The 18342-nt window shown below is 41.0% G+C and overlaps 1 protein-coding gene across 2 annotated transcripts; it reads left to right on the plus strand.

Moving 5' to 3' along the window:
• The first annotated feature begins 485 nt into the window (after positions 1-485).
• Positions 486-17443, plus strand: PPP1R17 (protein phosphatase 1 regulatory subunit 17). Of its 2 annotated transcripts, XM_027675919.1 has the most exons (5): positions 486-871; positions 5178-5290; positions 7982-8134; positions 12344-12505; positions 17272-17443. In XM_027675919.1, the coding sequence occupies exons 2-5, from the start codon at positions 5209-5211 to the stop codon at positions 17346-17348; spliced, it is 474 nt and encodes a 157-aa protein (XP_027531720.1). In that variant the 5' UTR covers positions 486-871; positions 5178-5208; the 3' UTR covers positions 17349-17443. The 2 variants fall into 2 exon arrangements, with proteins under 2 accessions (XP_027531720.1, XP_027531719.1); XM_027675918.1 differs by lacking the exon at positions 486-871 and having other exon boundaries at positions 5125-5290.
• The last annotated feature ends 899 nt before the right edge of the window (positions 17444-18342 follow it).

Below are 18342 nucleotides of genomic sequence, written 5' to 3' on the forward strand. Positions count from 1 at the left end.
TGGGGGAAAAGAGGAGAAGACAACCTCAACTATGAGCAATCACAGTTTTTAAAGACGTTTTAATAAAAAGGCATAGACAAAAGCATTTTTGTTGCAAATGAATACTAAGAGAAGGGCAGTTCCCACCACCGAGTAAAGTATTTCTTCCAGAGTTTTTCCAATGTCAGGCATGTCTGTATATTTTTCTTTCACTTGAAACAACAGCTCCATCCAAAGGTACTGGCAAACAACTGGCAGCCATGGAAAACTCCTTGCCTGGCCCCATAAATACCATGCTTGTATAACCGGTTGTGGCCAAATATATACACAAACACTGCAGTCATTGCTGAACCTCAGTTTTGGAGACAGTGTTCATCAGTTTTCATGTTTATAGTGCTGCTCCTGGACACCTTGCTCTTTTACCCTCAGCTCTCCCCTGGGTCCCTGATGTCATCACTCGTGCTCCCTCCCCTTGTCATTTTCTTTGTGCCTCTAGACACGGCAGCTGCAGGTCACCTTTTGGCTCTCTGTGCCAAAGATTTTGAATCCTCCCCTACTTCTTTGAGAGCACCAGCATCTGTGGCTCTTGGTCATCTGGCAGGAACGGTGCCTCAGCCTCGAGGCGCTGACCATCTCCCCTGCATTCTGATTCCTCTCCTTCGGCCTCTGCAACTCGTGGAAGAGGAATGAAACAGGATTAGAATCCACTGGTGGGTCAGGGACTGGTGATGCTGTTCCCCAGCCTCCCAGAGGACGCCTGAGCGTGGCGTTGCCGTAGCGACGGCTCCTGCTTCTCCTTAGATAAGACGGGCAAGAGCGTCAGCTGCAGCCCCAGACCGTCCAGTGAGCCTCGACGCCAAACCGCACCTTCCTCACCACCTCGCACCGCTTTGTAAGTACTTCAGCCACAAGCTCGCATGCTTCTCTCCCGGCTAGTTGGTTTGGTTGGCTTCTTGATTTTAATCTCTCTCTTTTTTTTTTTTTTCTTTTAGCAGTCACAACCAGCATGGCAAATTGCCTTGTCACCTCTGGGGCTCTGGGGACTAGCAAGAAAGCACAGGGTCCCCATTCCACAGGGAGTGGGCTGGGGATGGTCCCATTTGGAGAAAATTGCAGTGTGACTGCACTGAGGCTGGAATGGACGGATGGGGTCATGGCAGGGAGAGTACTTAAGAGAAAACTGCTTCAGCTAACTTTACTGCGGGGACAGTTCACAGGCAGATAATACAAGCCAAAAGAGTGGGAATTGATATCAGGACTTCTTATCCCACTACTAAGGTTGGCATGTTCAAGGGGTTAATTGGTACTTTAAGGAAATAATTAAGGAAGATTTTGTATTTTTTATTATTTCAAAAGGCAAAAACTTTGTGACCAGAACCTGTGCAAATGTACATCACAATTTTTCAGTCAATCAAAAGTTCAGCTGTTGTTATTTTTATTTATTTTACATGTGTAAGGGTGGTATTGGGAATCAGTCCGCAGCCCAGCCAGGGTTTTTTAAATAGTGCACACTCTCTGTGAGAATAAACTGCTCCCAGATAATTCTGTGGTATTTCTGTATCCATGTTGTTAGTAGTAGCAAAGTTTTTGGGTGGAAGGAGGCACTCAGATCTAGCTTTCCAATATCTAAGAGTTTGCTAAGAAGATTTAAATATGCTTTAGAAAAGTAACAGTCAGACTAATCTAAAAAGAATACCTGGAGAGAGCAGCCTAGTGCCTAAATAACTGAAGAAGAAACTCTGTGTACTAGCTTGAAGGTGTCTTCTGTGCCCAGGAAGGCATCAGTCCAATAGGGTAACATTAAACATATGGTAAAACTTGTAATGAAAATTTTGGAATGTAACACAGGAACACCCAGACTTTCTACTTTTAAAACATCTGTTTTCTGCTCTGACTGCAGTAGACTGGTTGTTTTGCTTTATTTATGACTTGCCAGGAAGCAGTTGCAATTGGGCTAGGATGAGAAGGGTTATGGGGTGCACATTTTCTGATAAAGGTGCCAAGTCTGCCTGCTGAGTGAAGGTGGAAGAAGCCAAATGTAGCCTGGTGTTGTACCATTCCTCTTGGCCCCTGAGCTGTTTCACATGATTTCTGTGTTGGGAAGGTGGGTGTGAGATGGCTACATCCAGGGGATAGTATCTTATTCCTTCTTTTTGCATTTGTATATGACTTAATGCAAATAAGGAGCCTACTTGCATTACAGGGCTATCTTCAAAGGACATGTTATAGAAGGAAGGACAGGTCTGTCTTTGCCTCCCACATAGGTTTAGGGAGGCAACAGAAGAGCAGGGAAGGATGCTGGCAGCCTGCCTGACCCTCTTTGCTCATGTCCTCATTGCAACCAGATAGAAAGGGGCAAACCAATTTAAAATATTTTAAATAATCAAAACCTGACAGGAAACCGTAAATATGCATGTGATGGGAGAAGAGGTACCAGTCTTGAAGAGCCAAAGCAGGTCTTTGGGCACGACAGCAATACGCTGCTTTTGGTCAAAGCTGGACTGTAACTATGCAGTACAGCCTCTGTCTCAAGTCTGCATGGGGCAGCGCCCTGTAAGATATTCCTATTTACTCTCATTTCCAAGTATAGGGTACACCAGCAGCAGCAAGGCCAGGCCCTGCATATGGGAATGTGGACAAGCTTGTGTGCGTGCTGTCCCACTCCAGGGCCCCAGTTGCTTCTCTTTCTGCCTCTTCTCTCAGCTCATGGCAAAATATGTTCTCACAAATTGCTCTGGCATCAGAAAATACGTACATAGTGTCATGCAGGCTTCTGTGGCAATCTGTATTACCAACTACCAAAATATACTTATTAAATTCAGATTGCCTGTTGCCACCCAACAAGGATCATCTCAAGAGTACTTTTATTTATGTAGCATCCTTGTCAACATGCCCATGGTTTCTTTAATAATTGTGCATGTCTTGGAAACTAGCACATGCTTTTCTTGGGGATTTTGTCAATTGTGGAAACAAAACACTCCTCTGAACAAGAAGAAAAGAATTCACATACAACACCACATGGTCTACTGAAGTCTTCAGAAGCACAGTTTGTGGATACCTTACAAAGGGTCAGTTCAGAAATTCTAAGTATTCAACATACAAGAAAACCATGAGCCTTACTGTACAATGGTGAGGAGTATTGACATCGATGCCCACATAACCCCTGTAAACTTTCATAAGAATTGTATATCAGAACTTCATTTCTCCATCTTATAGATAAGAATGATCACCTATTGATGACTCATTTGAGAACTACATTGTCCCTTGAGACTGGATACAACTATCCATAGGTACCTAATTTTCATTTAGCACCTAGAACAATTCAAACCCTACGAGAAGACAAGAAATGGAGATTTAACTTTCCCCCAAGCCATTTCCATGCCTAGTTCAGGATCAAATGAAAAGTCCAGTCCTTTAGTTTTGTTCTGAAAGCTTTAGTTTTCTATCTTACAGGGTAGATTTTTCTCATGGGATTTCATCATAAGTTGGTTTAAATGTCACAGTATCAGATGGCCTTGAAAGATTTACATCATTTTAGTAGAAATATGTGAGTAGCTTTACTGAGTATTCCCTAAGCTCTAGGGTGATTACACAATAAATCAACTGTGCATTAAAATAGTAGACCAAAACCAGTTCCTTTGTCTGTCTCCAGCAAAATATTTTTACATAATTGAAGCCTGGAACTGGTTGCATTGGTGCCCTTTTTTATGGAAACCCACAGTTTAAGCAAAAAAAAAGAATCATATTATGTGCAAGTCTTTGGGTTTTTTTAAGACTATGTGAAAGGATAGCTTTATTTGGCCACTTTAATCAAGCACGTATAGCAACTGAGAATTTTGAAAAAAAATAGAATGCACTTTAAGCTATTTAAAAATCCAAATTTGACATCCAGAAAGTGAAAAGTTCAGCTATTTTTCATCTGAATCACCATGTCTTACATGAATGTGTGCCCAAAGGAGTCCTACTGTTATATGACAGTGATTCAGCATGAAAGTTCATTTATATGAGGCTGAAGTAGCTTTTAGTCATACCTGTACTTTTCAGTTTGCATTATCATTCATTCTCCTCCTCTGTCTGTAACTAGAGCCAATCCTATAGAACGCCAAAAATTTTAACAAGGAGCAATGAAAAGCCATGTAGGCAAAACTAGAGTTTGTCTCAACTCTTAGGAAAGTATTTCAGGTGTCTCAATCAGCTCTTACTCCTTGAAAATGGAGAATAGAGTTTGTGAATAAGAAACTAGCACAACTGTTGCTGGATGAAGGGAGATACCCAAGATCACTTGGACTGCGCCTTCAGGTTGAAGGTCTTCTTCCTTTAACATTGCTTTTGTTATTCTGATGGGTTTCTGCTAAGCAACCATAGAAACAATCAGCAGTGAAAAAGGTCTAATTTTCTTCTCTCTGTGATGGTATCTGTGGCAGCCCAGAGTTAGTGAGTCCAGGACCAACTCTCAGCTTAGGGGAGGTGCTGGGGAAGCTCAGGTAGGAGGATGGACTTCAACACCGACTGTAGCTATGTGTAAAGAGGGGTAAATCAGCCAAAACAGCAATCCACTGAGACTTACAGAGCATGGACAAATAAACAGCCTGGTGAAATGGGTTCCCGTGCTCTTACCAAAGTGATGAGGAAGTCTACTTCATGCTGGCTTTGGGGTCTGTGCACACCGGTCATCTTTCTGAGGCAGCCCTTACACTTGGATCTTCAGGGTCTTCAAGGTCTCTTAGGGGAGCCGTACTTATAAGACTAACTCAACAGAATTCATAATTAAAGTTGGATCATGTAATAAACACCAAATATGATCCTTAGTTTATACTTGAGAAAAAATGGAGAAGAAAACTAGAAAAAACAGAAAAAACCCTAGTATTTACTATTTGTATGAGATTGCACTTTCTGTATGATCAAAGTCAGTATTCTTCTGTAGAGCCAACCCGTGCTATTGTGGGTTGCTTATAGCAAGGATGCATCTCAGCATGTGTGAGTGAAATCAGGCCAGTAGACTGCATGACAGAGGGCAGCTGGAAGACAAGAGCTCATCATGATCTGGCTTGCAAGTGGATACATAACACCAATATGGTTGTGCTTTTTTGTTTTGTTTTGTTTTGGTTTTTTTTTGTTTGGTTTTGGTTTTGGTTTTGTTTGCGGTTTTGCTTGTTTGTTTGTTTTGGGGTTTTTTGTGTGTGTCTCTGTGTGTGTAGTATCTTCAAAGAAGGAGAAAAGCCTATTTCAATGATGTCAACAGAATGTGTTCAGCCACTTGATATGCCAGATGACAGACTGGATAAGCGAGATTCACAGTGTAACCATTTAGGTAAGTGTTATTAGATGATGTCATTGCACTAATGAGAGGTGTTGCCTTCACATCATAAAGTCCTGTCCAGTGTCCATTTTTCCCCTCCAGTGATACAACTGAGCCCTGATGAAAACGGATAATTACACCTTCTGCTGACACTTCTGATGCCAGATGGAAAAGCAAAGAGCATTTTTCCTGCATATATCAGCTGAAATTCTAGAGTGAAATTAATTAAAGAGGAGAAAGCAAAAAGAGTCATTGATCTTTTTCCAGTAGAAAACATAGAGCAGTTTCTTCATTTACACCACAGTAAACTGAAAGCTAGGATATAGCTAAGCTTTACCTGAACACATTTTCCATATGCAATTTGAGTAAAAGATTTCAAGCATCCCATTTACCTTCATTGGGGCAGCTTTCTAAAAATGTTTCCTCCTTCATCATCATTCTATTTCCTTTCTTGAACCTACTTTTTACACTAGGCATACCAGTCGTCTTTGCTCTGCCACTCTCCTGAATACCACACTTCATACTTGTGCTTTTTGCATATTCATGTTCTTTGCTTCTACTTCAAATGCTATTAATTCACTCCCATCTTGCAAAATTGCCCTGAAGATTTAGCTACCCAGAAACAAAAATCTCTTTGCTCATTGTTACCCTTGTGATGACAATAATGAAACACAAAGGCAATTTCACTTGCTTGTCAAAATGTGTCTCACCGCAGGCAAGCAGAATTTTATAAATTTTGTTTATTTGTCCCGCAAGGAAGGTATCCTAGTTCTGTCATGTCACATGGCATTTCTAGCCACAGGCACCATTTTTACAATCTGTAGGCTCACAGACATAACATGTCTTAAACAGTGTTAAGAGAGCCTGGAATGAAGTCGCGCTTGCATCCAAGTCTGCAGTCAGGGGTTGGGTGAGGGTGTGGGGAACCCAGACGAAGGCAAACAAGCAGCTTTTAAGAATTTAGAGCATTGGTTTGTGTGATTATAATAATGAAAGATGTTGCAAATGAGTAGTTAGAACATTTAAAGAATCACTGTCAAAGTCATTGGCAAAATACAGGCTTTAATACGAATTTATGAGAGTGCAACTTTAATAGAGTTAAATGGCAAGGTTCGTTCTATTACTTACTACATAGATGAAGCATACATAAGTAAATTGGACTAGAAGCAGTTTGGAATAATTTACGCAGAGACTGGGGATGCAAGAGGGTTAGAGCACAGAGTATATGGATACCAGAAAAGGGTGCAAAAGCACCTAATCATTGACTAATTTAACATTTTAAGAAGTGATTCAATAGGATTTGCTACAGTTATAACAATGAGTTAATTCTAAACTCAAAATAACAACATTCATACCATAATCAATTCACTTGCACGCATACAGGGAAAGAAATATACACATCTATATCTATGTGGGTAAAGGTCCTTATCAAAAATTCCCCTTAAACTCAGTGAAATATTTATATCAAATCCCTTAGCATTTCTCAACAGGCATGGGCTGGCCCTGAAGCAGTGTGTGTGTGTGGAATCCGCCTAGACCTCATCATCAGCGACGATGTTTCAACTATTGCAAACTTGAGGGTTTGTGAGCTCCAAGAGGCATCCCACTCAAAGGGAGTTGCTGGTGCAGCCCACTGCTTTCCAGGACAGCTCAAACTCTGGGAGGCCTCACTTAGCACTGCTGTTTATAGGGTCGCAAGATGATTTTTCCCAAAAAATCCAGTAACAATAGTACTGTTGCACTCAGGCTATGATTAATTTTTTTCACAAGGTCTCCTAACAATGGTACCATTTCACTTGGGCTACAATTCAGGTAAACTACTTACCAAGGCTAACACGAATAACTGCTTATCCTTTGTTCTTCACCTTGGTTGGGCAGCTGATGTTTCTGGTATGGTCAGAATTGTTCCTACCTTTACCATGCAAGAGCACCCAGTATGGTCAGGGATGCTTCCCCACCCTACTGGTACAGTTAAGGGGCACTTCATCGCTCAGCTGGTTCAACCAAGGCTTGTCAGAAGTTGCTGAGATCATAGATCAGGCCTGAGGAGGAGGTGAGGGAGGAGGATGCACCACCACAACAGATTACCTTCAAAATTTTCAGCTTTTATAAACACCCAAAAATGCAGTCTCTTGTAGAAAAAGACATGCTGACTCTCTGAGTCATCTGAGTCAAGGTTTGTTTTAGGGGAAAACTAGAAATCCAGTATAATGTTATGTAAATCAAAAGCTCAGTAGCTCTTGAAACAAAGGCAACTCTTGAAGGGAACAATATACTGACTGGCTCGTTTTACCAGTACCTCAGGCTGACCCCACACATGTAAAACTTTCTTTCATAAAAGTGCCTTTGTAACTCTTGAAGACAGTCCACACAGTTAGCACTAGATGAAAGAGGGGTAGCCATGGAACCTCTGCTCACAATGATGCAACCTTCCCTTTACCATGTAAACACACAGCTGCCCACAACTCTCTCCCTTTGTTTTATATCTACTGACTACAACACAGAAGGACCACCTAAGTCACTTGACTCCCATGTAGTATGCCACAGAGGCCTCTTTTGATGAGTTTCTAGGTATTTAAAAGATGTTTTTTCATGGGCATTTTAGTTTACTTGGATTAAAGCACTATTATTAAAGCATTTCTTTTTACTGTCTGGTTTATTATTTCCCCTTAGTTTCAATTTCTATTATTCTTTTCCCTGCAGAAGATCTTTCAGAGCAGCTGATTAAGAGCTGTGACCTCAAAAAAATCCCAAGAAAAGGTAAAACCATCCTAGTTTCCCAAAACGCTGAACAGGAGCAAAAAAAGCCAAGGAGAAAAGATACACCAGCTTTGCACACTCCACCACCTCTAACAGGTAAGCAATAAATCTCTTGACTTTGAAATCCCAATTCAGCTGTGGGAACTGAATCTGAGCAAAGTCCATAGACCCCTCATTCAGTTATGTCCCCTTGGATACTGACAGAAACACAGCTCCATGCATGTGCACCTTGGACAGCAGGTGAACACAGTCTGACTTCCTCAAAGGCATCCTCTGTTAGTTGAAGAGTTTGTTCACAGATCTGGGAATACCAAGGTGAGTGGGTGTATGCTCTGGAAAACGTGCTCCCTTGGAGCTTGTAGTTTTGCTGCTAAATGATGCTACATTTTTGTGGTAAATGATATGCTGAGCCATGCTCGATGTCCCAGTTTGATATGGTCCAAAATCAATATGGATCCAGTTCAGCCCCTGCACTTTCTCTTGAAACTAAATCAGGACGGTATCTACATTCGATACTGTACTGATGGAAGCCTTTTCAACCTAAGGTGACTGAAGACCCATACTAAGACCTTAAACCATCTTGTCCGGGAGCTGCTTTATGCTGATGACGCTGCCCTTGTTGCACACACAGAAGCAGCCCTGCAGCATTTTAACATCCTGCTTCACAGGTGCTGCTGAGCTCTTTGGGCTGGAAGTCAGCTTAAAGAAGACAGAAGTTCTCTATCAACCCGCACCTCAGGAAGTCTTCCATCATCCCCACATCACCATTGGCCAATCAGAGCTCAAATCAGTCCAGCAGTTTAATTACCTAGGTAGCCTCATCTCCTCGGACGGTAAGATTGATGGAGAGATAGACAACAGGTTAGCGAAGGCATATAGTGCCTTTGGAAAGCTTCATAAAAGAGTTTGGCGAAATAAACACTTGAAGAAAAGTACAAAGATCAGTGTTTACAGAGCCACTGTGCTGTCTACTCTCCTATATGGATCCGAATCATGGGTCATCTACCGCCACCACCTCCGGCTCCTAGAACACTGCCTCCGTACAATCCTAAACATCCACTGGTCAGATTATGTAACCAATACATCTCTTCTAGAACAGGCAGCAGCTACGAGTATTGAGGCCATGTTGCTGAGAACACAGCTGCGTTGGGCAGGACACGTCTCAAGGATGAAGGACTGCTGCTTCCCTAAGATCTTGCTTTATGGTGAACTTGCCACCGGCTGCTGCACGAGAGGAGCCCCGAAGAGAAGATACAAGGACTCCCTGAAGCAACATCTCAGCCTTGGCCATATTGATCAACATAACCGGTCTACTCTGGCCTCCAGTCGAGAGGCCTGGAGACACACTATCTATAACGCTGCTGATGCCTTCGAGAAAGCTCGCAGGATCACTCTCGAGGAGAAAAGACAACGCAGAAAGAATCGTGTCCTGCAGAATTTACCACCTAAGGAGTCTTTCTGCTGTGCCTTTTGCAACCGGACATGCCTGTCTCGTATTGGCCTTTTTAGCCACCAGCGCGCTTGTAACAAACGTGGGTAGAGCCCTCCCCAAATCTTCGTTCACGAAGCCTAGCCATGAATATCCAGTGCTCAGAGGGAGACTGAACAGAGATGAGGCTGGCAGTAGACCAAAGAAGCTCACAAGCCACCTTCAGGATTTCCTGCTTCATCCAGGATTTTCTCCTAGAAATCACAGGGCTCATATGTTTATGGGGACTCTGGCAAAGGGTGGGTGTTTCAGGAAGCCAGAAATCACCACAGCAACAAAGGCGCTCCTTGTAGGATGCTTCCTGCTGCGGCATATCTACAGACGTTTGGGAGTCATCCTGGGGAAAGGAAGAATAAGCAGGAGACCATCAGTGAAACCTGACGATCTTCCAAGAACAGCAGTGGGAATAAATGTTTGTCACTCTCTGCTAACAAGCACTCCTTGTGCTCTCCAGGGAGAGAGCTGTCCTCTTATATCATCGAGTTGTTCTTCCCATGCTGCACATACACAGAGGAGTGTTGCGGGTGGGAGTGGAAGGCTTAGACAAAATGTATTAAAAAAAAACCCTGCCATCACGAGGTGCAGAGTCATTCAGGTGCCCTGAGTCACAAGGTGCAGAAAGGACTACCTTGCTTTCTAAACTCCTTCTCAGAGAGGAGTCTAAATGCACCTGAATCCAATTAGCTGCAGATTACGTCAACAATTTAAATGTAAGGAATTACAAAGGTGTGATTGAACCACTTTTGTCCCACAGGTTTAATGATTGGCAAAATGAGAATATTTATTAAAATGAATAATTTATTATTACAAATGATCAGACAAAAGATCTTAATCAGAATTATTTACTACACAATATAAACACTAAAACTACTAGTAGTATACTATAAGACAGGATAGTGCACTATATCAAAGCAATTATTGAAGCAATTTTATTAAAGCTAGAAAAAAGAAATAATTATTAAGTAGAGATTTGATGTAAATCATCCATACCAATTCTTGTAGGGAGATCTCTTTCAGCCTCTCCTCCCAAGAGAGGAATCTCCGCACATAAATCCCAAGAAGGGTTATGTTAGAAGAACCTGACGGTATGAAAGGGAACTAGAGTTTTATAATATAAGGCAACTGACTGCTAGTTAAAAATTTACAGGCCAGATACCACCTTATCTATCATATCCAAATTCAAAAAGCAGGATCTGTGTTTGAAGTTTGGTGAACCAGGCTGGTGTTGCGTTCCAGATTAAGCTATAAACTGCCCAGAGCAGTTACATTTTTTATTTAAGACTTTTTAAAAGCATTTTGGTTCGTTATAACCTCTAATTAGCATCTGGAGAAAGAGTCACACACTTCTCTAAGAGATATTCTTTTTAATTTAGTGAGAAAAATAAGATATTTTGGAAAAAAGTTTTTACAGGATTAAAATACAAACAAGAAAAAAGCCTTTCACTAAATCATTCAGCACAAAGACCCATTCCACAGGAAACACCCACTAAAACAATCCATATACCAGCTTTAGTAAAACACAGTTCATTGGTTTTAAGTTATCCATAAGAGAAGGAAAGAAGTAAAAGAAAATAGATTAAAAGGGGTAAAGAAAGAGAGAAGAAAGAGAGAAGGAGAGAGAGGAAAGGAAAAAAAGTGGTTACCAACAAGATCCGATGATTCATATGGTTTCGGCTGGAGAGGGAGAAGAGAGAAGAGGAAAGACTGCATGGAGTCTTGTATATTTATAGAGTTCAATTTTCCCTCCCAGGCAGGATATCCAGTCAGTGCCTTCCAGGCCAGAGTGAGTTGTGCTGTAGTCAGTCACAGGCTGCAGGGGTGTGGTGTGGGTGGGCTACCAGGCAGGTTGGACTTGACTGACAGCCTGGCTGCAGGGCGTTCAGCTCTGCCATGTGCTCTGCATGGGCAGCAGGCCTTGCCTTCCAGCTCTGCCCTGTGCCCTCAGCAGGCCTTATGTGCAGGCCTTACTATGTTCCTGCAGGTCTAGGCCCAGCCCTTCCCCACACACACACACACACACACTGACAGTGAGTTGGTTCCAACCCATATCAATAATTCAGTGAGATTCGGATCCAGGGTCTGACAGCTGGTTTTAGCATACTTGAACACCAAAAACATTACCATGGCACCACCAGCAACTCATCACAGACAGCTTGCATGAGAGCTTGCATTGTATGCATTCTCTGATTGGATTCCAGGCCTTACCGGAGTAGTCCCTCCTGCCACAGAGAGTTAGCCAGTAACTACCTGTGTGGTTCCCTGTATTTATGCAACAATTCGTCAAGTCAAAAACAAGCAGCTGTGATTTTCCAGTATTTGTAATACAGATATTGAATTTGACTCTGTTCAGTTTTCACATGTATCTTCCATCAGCAATTCTCTTTTAGGGAAGAGTGGCTCAGAGGCTGAAGAGCTGCATTTTGTGCCTGCAACTACCATACCATAAAGAAACATTGTTTCACTAGACAAAATAAGCCATTTCTCTGCAATCCCATCGTTCCCAACTAGAGGCTTGAGCATCTGTGTGATTAAGCTACTTTGACAAGATGTCTAAGGTTCTGGAATAGAAATCTTTACCATGATTTCTGATGGGCTGCTGTTTAGTGCATTAATACAATCAGAAGCCAGCCAGCCTGATAGCTTCATTGTCTACAGCCTATAATTAACTTGGAAGAAATGTAGGGTAGGTATGCCATGCAGCAGATCATGCACTCATGCAGCCTTACATCAGAGTAGTCATTGGGAGAAGTACATAGGTGTTTCTTCAATGTGAACTAGGATAAAGTGGCATTTTTATTTTTTTTCCTTGCTTACAGGCATACTTTCAGACTTTTCTGATAATATGCTGAAAAGGTATGGTATCACAGAGAAGCCACAGAGAGAGAGAGTGAGTCCAGTCTCTCAGATCACTGAACTGGAGCAGAAAAAGCCCAGAAGAAAAGATACACCTGCAGTACACATCCCACCTTTGATAATAGGTAAGAAACCTAGGTGAAGGGTCCTCCAAAGAGGAAGCAAAAAGTGGCTAGTGTCAGAGGAATGCCTGGGAGGAGGTTGCTCTCTGCCCAGTGTACTTAGCTGCTCTTAATCAACAGGACCTTTTTGGTCTAATAACAGTGGTGGCTCATGAAAAGTCTTTTACATATCCCCTGTTAATGCTCTGGGGACAGAAAGGAAGGGAAGTAAGAGAAAATATTTGGTCACTTGATTATCTTTTGCAAACTGTAATCCTACTTTTCTGACAGACCAACTAATGCCCTGCTTTTCAAACCTGAGCACCTGTAAATTTTTAGGTCACCAGCACTAAAATGCCTCAAACAACCTAAAGCAAAGCTGTACTGATTAACCTCCTCTTCACTCCACAGTTCCTGATATGCACTGAGAAAATCAAGTTGTGATGAACTTCTCATTAACAGCACCTTAAAGACAGTTCTGTGCTTCTGGCATAACGTGCAATACACACACGCTTACATAAGATGCTCCTAGGGCAGGGAAGGGAAAGGAAGGGAAGGTGAAAGAAAAGTGGTGACCTTCAAATGTGTGACAAAATTCAAACTCTGTGCATTTGTTATGGGAAAATGAGACAAACTAATGCAATTTTCAGTTGTTTTCAATTCTACATCCAATGACACTTTCTTGCCTACTCGTGAAGCCACCTTCCAGCACGCAACACGGATTCAAAGCGGCCTGCTAGATGCTGCCTCTCCATGCAAAGATTTTTCAGATCCTGTATTTGGGTCTGTTTTCCAGTGATCGGCAAACTTGTGCCCATATCAGGGGCAAACTAACTTATGTGTTTGAATGCTTCAATTTCATTCCCTTCCTATTCTAAGGATGCATATTTTCTTTTCAAGATACATATCAACATACATCATTCTGCTTGTTGAAATTCATCAGTGATGGCTCCATGACTTGCTATGAGAAAGTGACTAAATTGTGGTTGAAGGCTGGTCCACTCACTTACTTTCATAGTTATTCCATCAGGTAGCAGACAGAGCACAAACAAACTGAACTCTTTGGAACTGATGTGCAAAATGAAATCTGAATCATAGACTTGGAGATCTGAGAAGCCCCAGCAGGGCTATGTTGCTAAACAAATATAGACAGGCCTTTCTGTCCTGTCCCCCTGTTATTGGAATTTTTTCATTAAGCAGCACTCTCAGTGCTACATGGCCTCGTGACCTGCTAATGAAAATTGTCCCTATTTCTAACACTTCCCCTTCATATCCTCTGCAAACCACTTCTAGGTGCCGATTCAAGGAGCTCCTCTTAATTGTAGTAAAAGAACTTAATTACTAGAGTATCTTTTTGAACAGCTGTCTCCACACAAATACTGTGTTGTAAATGCAGTTAAAATGGCAGATGTGTTATCCCTCTCCATTTTTACCAGCGGTTATAAGCCTTTCTAGGACAGTCACTCTCCTTCATGGGTGGCCAGGGAGATTTTCTATCACAAGTCAAATGGACCATACAGGGTGATGAAAATCAGTGTATCTACTGGATGGTATGTGGTCCAAATGAGAAGCAGAATCAGTCTTACACCTTACAAACACCCAATCCAATTGGGAAATGCAGGTACAGAAAGGGGGCTGCTAAATTAGTTATCTGAATTCTCCTCCACAAGGGTTAAGCTTCTAAATGTATTCAGCCTTCAAACTTCTACTGAAGTGGCACATGTAGCATTGTGCCATGTGCATACAAATAAACCATGAGCAGAAGTCTCCTTCAGTGGCCAGCTCGCCTTCAGTCAGCCAACACTTTTTCTGAAGGGATTAGACTAGAACACAAAATAGAATCACAATTCCAGTGGTCTTTTTTTCTGTCTCACCTAAGAGAAAATGGCTTGAATCTGATCTAAGCCTGTAGTCAGCTCTGGAACACTCTATTTTCATCCACACTTAGCAATATATTCCACTAACTGAAGTATTTCTGAGAGCTCTTCAGGCCTGTGGGTTTGAGATACAATATAAATACATGCCTAAATATGGGAAGACAGTTCCTGAAATGTGGCTGCTTAGGGTTTCTTAATCAGATCAGAGGTAACTAGCAAAACCACAGTTTCAAACCCTTATTCATTCTTATACCCTAGAAAACCAGTTAAGGTAGCTCCTTTAGGATAACATCACAACCCCACCAAAAACCTCTGGGTAACATGAGAAGCATAGAAGTTTAATGTCACCTCTTGCCTCTCCAGCAGGAGTTGTCCGTAGGTAGTCTGTAGACAGGCTGGTTTTCTGATTTATAGCCAGGAGGAGTGGCTTAGATCTAGGTGGCACCTGGCAAATAGTTGATTTAAGCCAACTTCTTCTGCCTATGTTTGAGCTTCCTAACAGAAACTCTTATGTCTCTGTGAGCCTTTATGGTTCTAGTGTCCAGCTAAAAATTGCAAGTAGTTACAAGTTCTGTTGGGAAATTATGACTACATTGTATTTACCTTCTCATTTCTTCAGTCAGATCCCTTGGCAGATATTAACAGAACAACCTACCAATCCTTAAAATAGATCTGCAGGATGAGTTGCATTTCATAATACCCACAGCTGGGAAAACAGAGGCAGAAAGGCTAAGGGATTTATTTAATCAGTAAACAGAGAAAGACTAACTTACAAATGTTCCCCAAATCAAATGACCTTCTCACATCCTTCTGGTTCACACCCAGAACTTCTGAACTGCATTCAGTAAAGCACATTTTCTCCACAAGTGATCAGTGGCATTGTATCAAAGAAAAAAATCCTTTCCCAGTGTTATAGAAATAACTACAGCTTTGACATGCTATTTGTATACCCTTTCCACTGTTTTGCATTAAAAGGCTGATTTGTCCTTGCAATTGTGAGTGGTCCATAGAAAGTTAATAACCTGCATCTCTGGGCTACATCCGCCTCTGAGCTCTGAATCATGAACTCTATTGGAAACCTTTGGATTTTGTCAGTCACCAAAGTGATTAATTGGTAATGATCTTGCTATTGATTGTGGTGAGCGTCTGTGCTACTAGAGCTGGGACTTCTGCTTAGGTGTTACCTTTCAGCTGTCTCTAGCATCTGCTAAAAGGACTAGTTTATGTGCTATAACTAGGCCATCAGAATTACATAAACACATTTTTCCTTCATCACTTCATCATTTAAATAAGAGAGTGGACATGATCCATTTATTTAGTGTTCATATCTGATCTCTTATTCCTGATTTTACCCAAAAAGCAGATTAGCTCTCCTCAAATGATCCATTCTAGCTACACATTTTAAGCATGTTTTAATTATGTTTTCCTTGTTCCTCAAATGCTCCATGATGTAAAAAAACAACAACATAAACCCTCCACTCCCTCTTAAAAGACAAAACCCAAACCCCAAAGACAACAGTAAAAGAAATTTGTCTATATTTGCCTAAGTTGTCTATAGGAATAGAAGTCTGTGTGGGGCACATTTACATCCATCTCCATAAAATGTCATCATTCATTGCAGTTAACAATGGTGGTTACTCAATTGCTGCATGAACAAATAAAGTCCTTTTTGTTTCAAATTAACATTTATTTATGCCTTTCAGTTTATTTCATAGTGCTAGTTCACAAGAACTGCATATAAATGAAGAGGAGTTAACTTAAATGAAAGGCAGTATAGGTTGATATTTTCATTAATTCATCGCCCCTGAAAAGATTCTGAAGTTAAAGAAAATCTACCTCTGTGGTATTGCCCTATTTTCAGACCTTGGCAAGACTGAAAGCCTTCTCTGTAAAAGAGTTTTTGATGCAGAAAGAAGCAAAACAGGTTGCTTTGACAGAACAGCTCAGCTTGTATCAAACATCAGGAGACCAAATTTGGGAGAGATTTCATTGGTCTCAACACAATGATCTCTCTCATCCTGTTTGTAGACTATGTCAACATCCACACCAAGGAATGTGGGTATAAAATTCATCACACAAGTCACTTGTTTTTTACTGGAAACAGGCAAATCCAGCACAATATGTTAAAATAGAGTTCAAGAACATTTTGTACCTAATGCATTTTTTCTCACTTCATTCTTATTTATTTTCTAAATGAAGAGAGCATTTACAGTATTTTTGATATCTTGGTATCACACAAAAGCCTCAAGACCAGGGCTGGACTTACCAGTTCAAGTATAAGAGAGAAAAAGAAACAGAAGGGAGGAGAGACAGAGATTTGTGGAAGGTATAATCTACAACCCAAGTCTGTTTTCACATTGTTCAGTAGCTTTTGCAATTTATTGATACTATATAACTTCAGTGGAGATGGCACTTGTCATGTTGGTGTTCTAACCTTTGTCTCTTTTGTCATCTGCACTTGAAAAATCTCAGTAATATGGCTATATACTTAGAGGAAACATATACATGTTCACACAAGCTAGTTGAGTCACAAAGATTAATCACAGCATTTACTTAATCAGGCAAGCTCTTTCCCTTATTTAGCTCCCCACACCCTTTTAACAAACAGGTTCCCAAATGAAACTTCAGTACCTCTTTTCACAGATAGGAAAAATATGCTGGATTTAAGAGTGTCTAATAATTTTAGCTAAAAATGCAGGGATTCAATTCTAGTTCACTGAATATCAGGAGACTGATGTGCTGAAAATAAATGAGGAGTAACTCCCACGATATTGGAAAACTATGTTAGGATCAAGAAGTAAGAGAAGACTGAAAAATTCTTTTTTGCCTGGTATTGTCTAAAAGGTAGTATGTTAAATCAACTCCTTTTTTTTTCTTCTTCTTTTTTTTTTTTGTGTGTGTCCTGTTTTTAAGGCACTAAGCTGTTTACAGAAGAACAAACAGTGATTATGGAAGACGAAGAAAAGGATGGCGACACAATCCACAGTTAAGATTACAGTGATATTTCCAATAATGCAGTGTAAATAATTCTGGGTCATTCAAAGTGGCAGCACATAGAAAAGAAAGTTCTTTCATTTTTATAAATATTAATTTTCTCAAGCATGCACTTGATTTTAAACTATCATCAAGTGTTTATCTGCATCTTATGAATTCCCAGCAAGCATCATAGGAGATGATGACAGAAATTTCACTGACACGTGGGGTTTGAATGATTCTGTTAGTTTACTACAAGTGGCTTCCCAGCATTTCTGTAAATTAGGAATCCATCTCAGAACAGATCTAGCTTTGTGCAAAGTAGTAATAAAGGTTAATACAAAGGACAGCACTCATGTACCTGGCACTAGATACCAGAGCAGTAAAACATCAACTAATGATTCAAATCGCATTTTTCTCCTGACACTTTACCTAATTTGTCCAGTTTTCCTCTTCTGGAATAACACTGACCACAGTGAAAATTCCCATGTGCAAAGCTGATGCGACAGATGGAGAAGGTGTGAGAGCAGGAGCCAGACCCTGAAACTGAAAGCAAAAATTTCTTCTGCCTGTATCTGCTCATGACTTGTGTTTGTGAGGAGGAAAAGAGAGATTCACTGTAGAATGAAAATTTACATCTAAGGGCTGTCAGCATTGACACATCAGGATGGAGGGAAGAGCTCTCAGAAGAGAAACATCAGGGAAGTGCAATGCTTGCCTGTTACATCAGTGTAGACAATTGCCTCCACTGGTCAGTGAAAGATAAAATAGTCAGATAGTTGATCCATTTGCTCCAAATAATTTCTTTTGACATCTGCTTTTTAAATTGAGTTCTAGGTCAGTTAGGAGAGGTGGAAAAGATTGAAAATCTTTTGGAAAGTGGAAAGTGACAATTGAGTAATAGGAATAGTGTTACTCAATGGCATACGCATACTGCAAGGTGGAACAGCACCATGTGATTTTTTTTATTAGTTTACCTCATTGATTCAATTGTTTTCACAGTGAGCTACA

Source organism: Neopelma chrysocephalum, unplaced genomic scaffold, assembly GCF_003984885.1.
Source record: "Neopelma chrysocephalum unplaced genomic scaffold, ASM398488v2 Primary Assembly neopelma1_26, whole genome shotgun sequence".
NCBI classification, from domain to species: Eukaryota; Metazoa; Chordata; class Aves; order Passeriformes; family Pipridae; genus Neopelma; species Neopelma chrysocephalum.

Bases quoted from the DNA above. Each gene is read 5' to 3' on its own strand.
- PPP1R17 (XM_027675919.1), top strand. From the start codon at position 5,209: ATGATGTCAACAGAATGTGTTCAGCCACTTGATATGCCAGATGACAGA. The intron at 5,291-7,981 runs GTAAGTGTTATT...TTTTCCCTGCAG, and splicing joins TTCACAGTGTAACCATTTAG to AAGATCTTTCAGAGCAGCTG. The intron at 12,506-17,271 runs GTAAGAAACCTA...CCTGTTTTTAAG, and splicing joins CATCCCACCTTTGATAATAG to GCACTAAGCTGTTTACAGAA.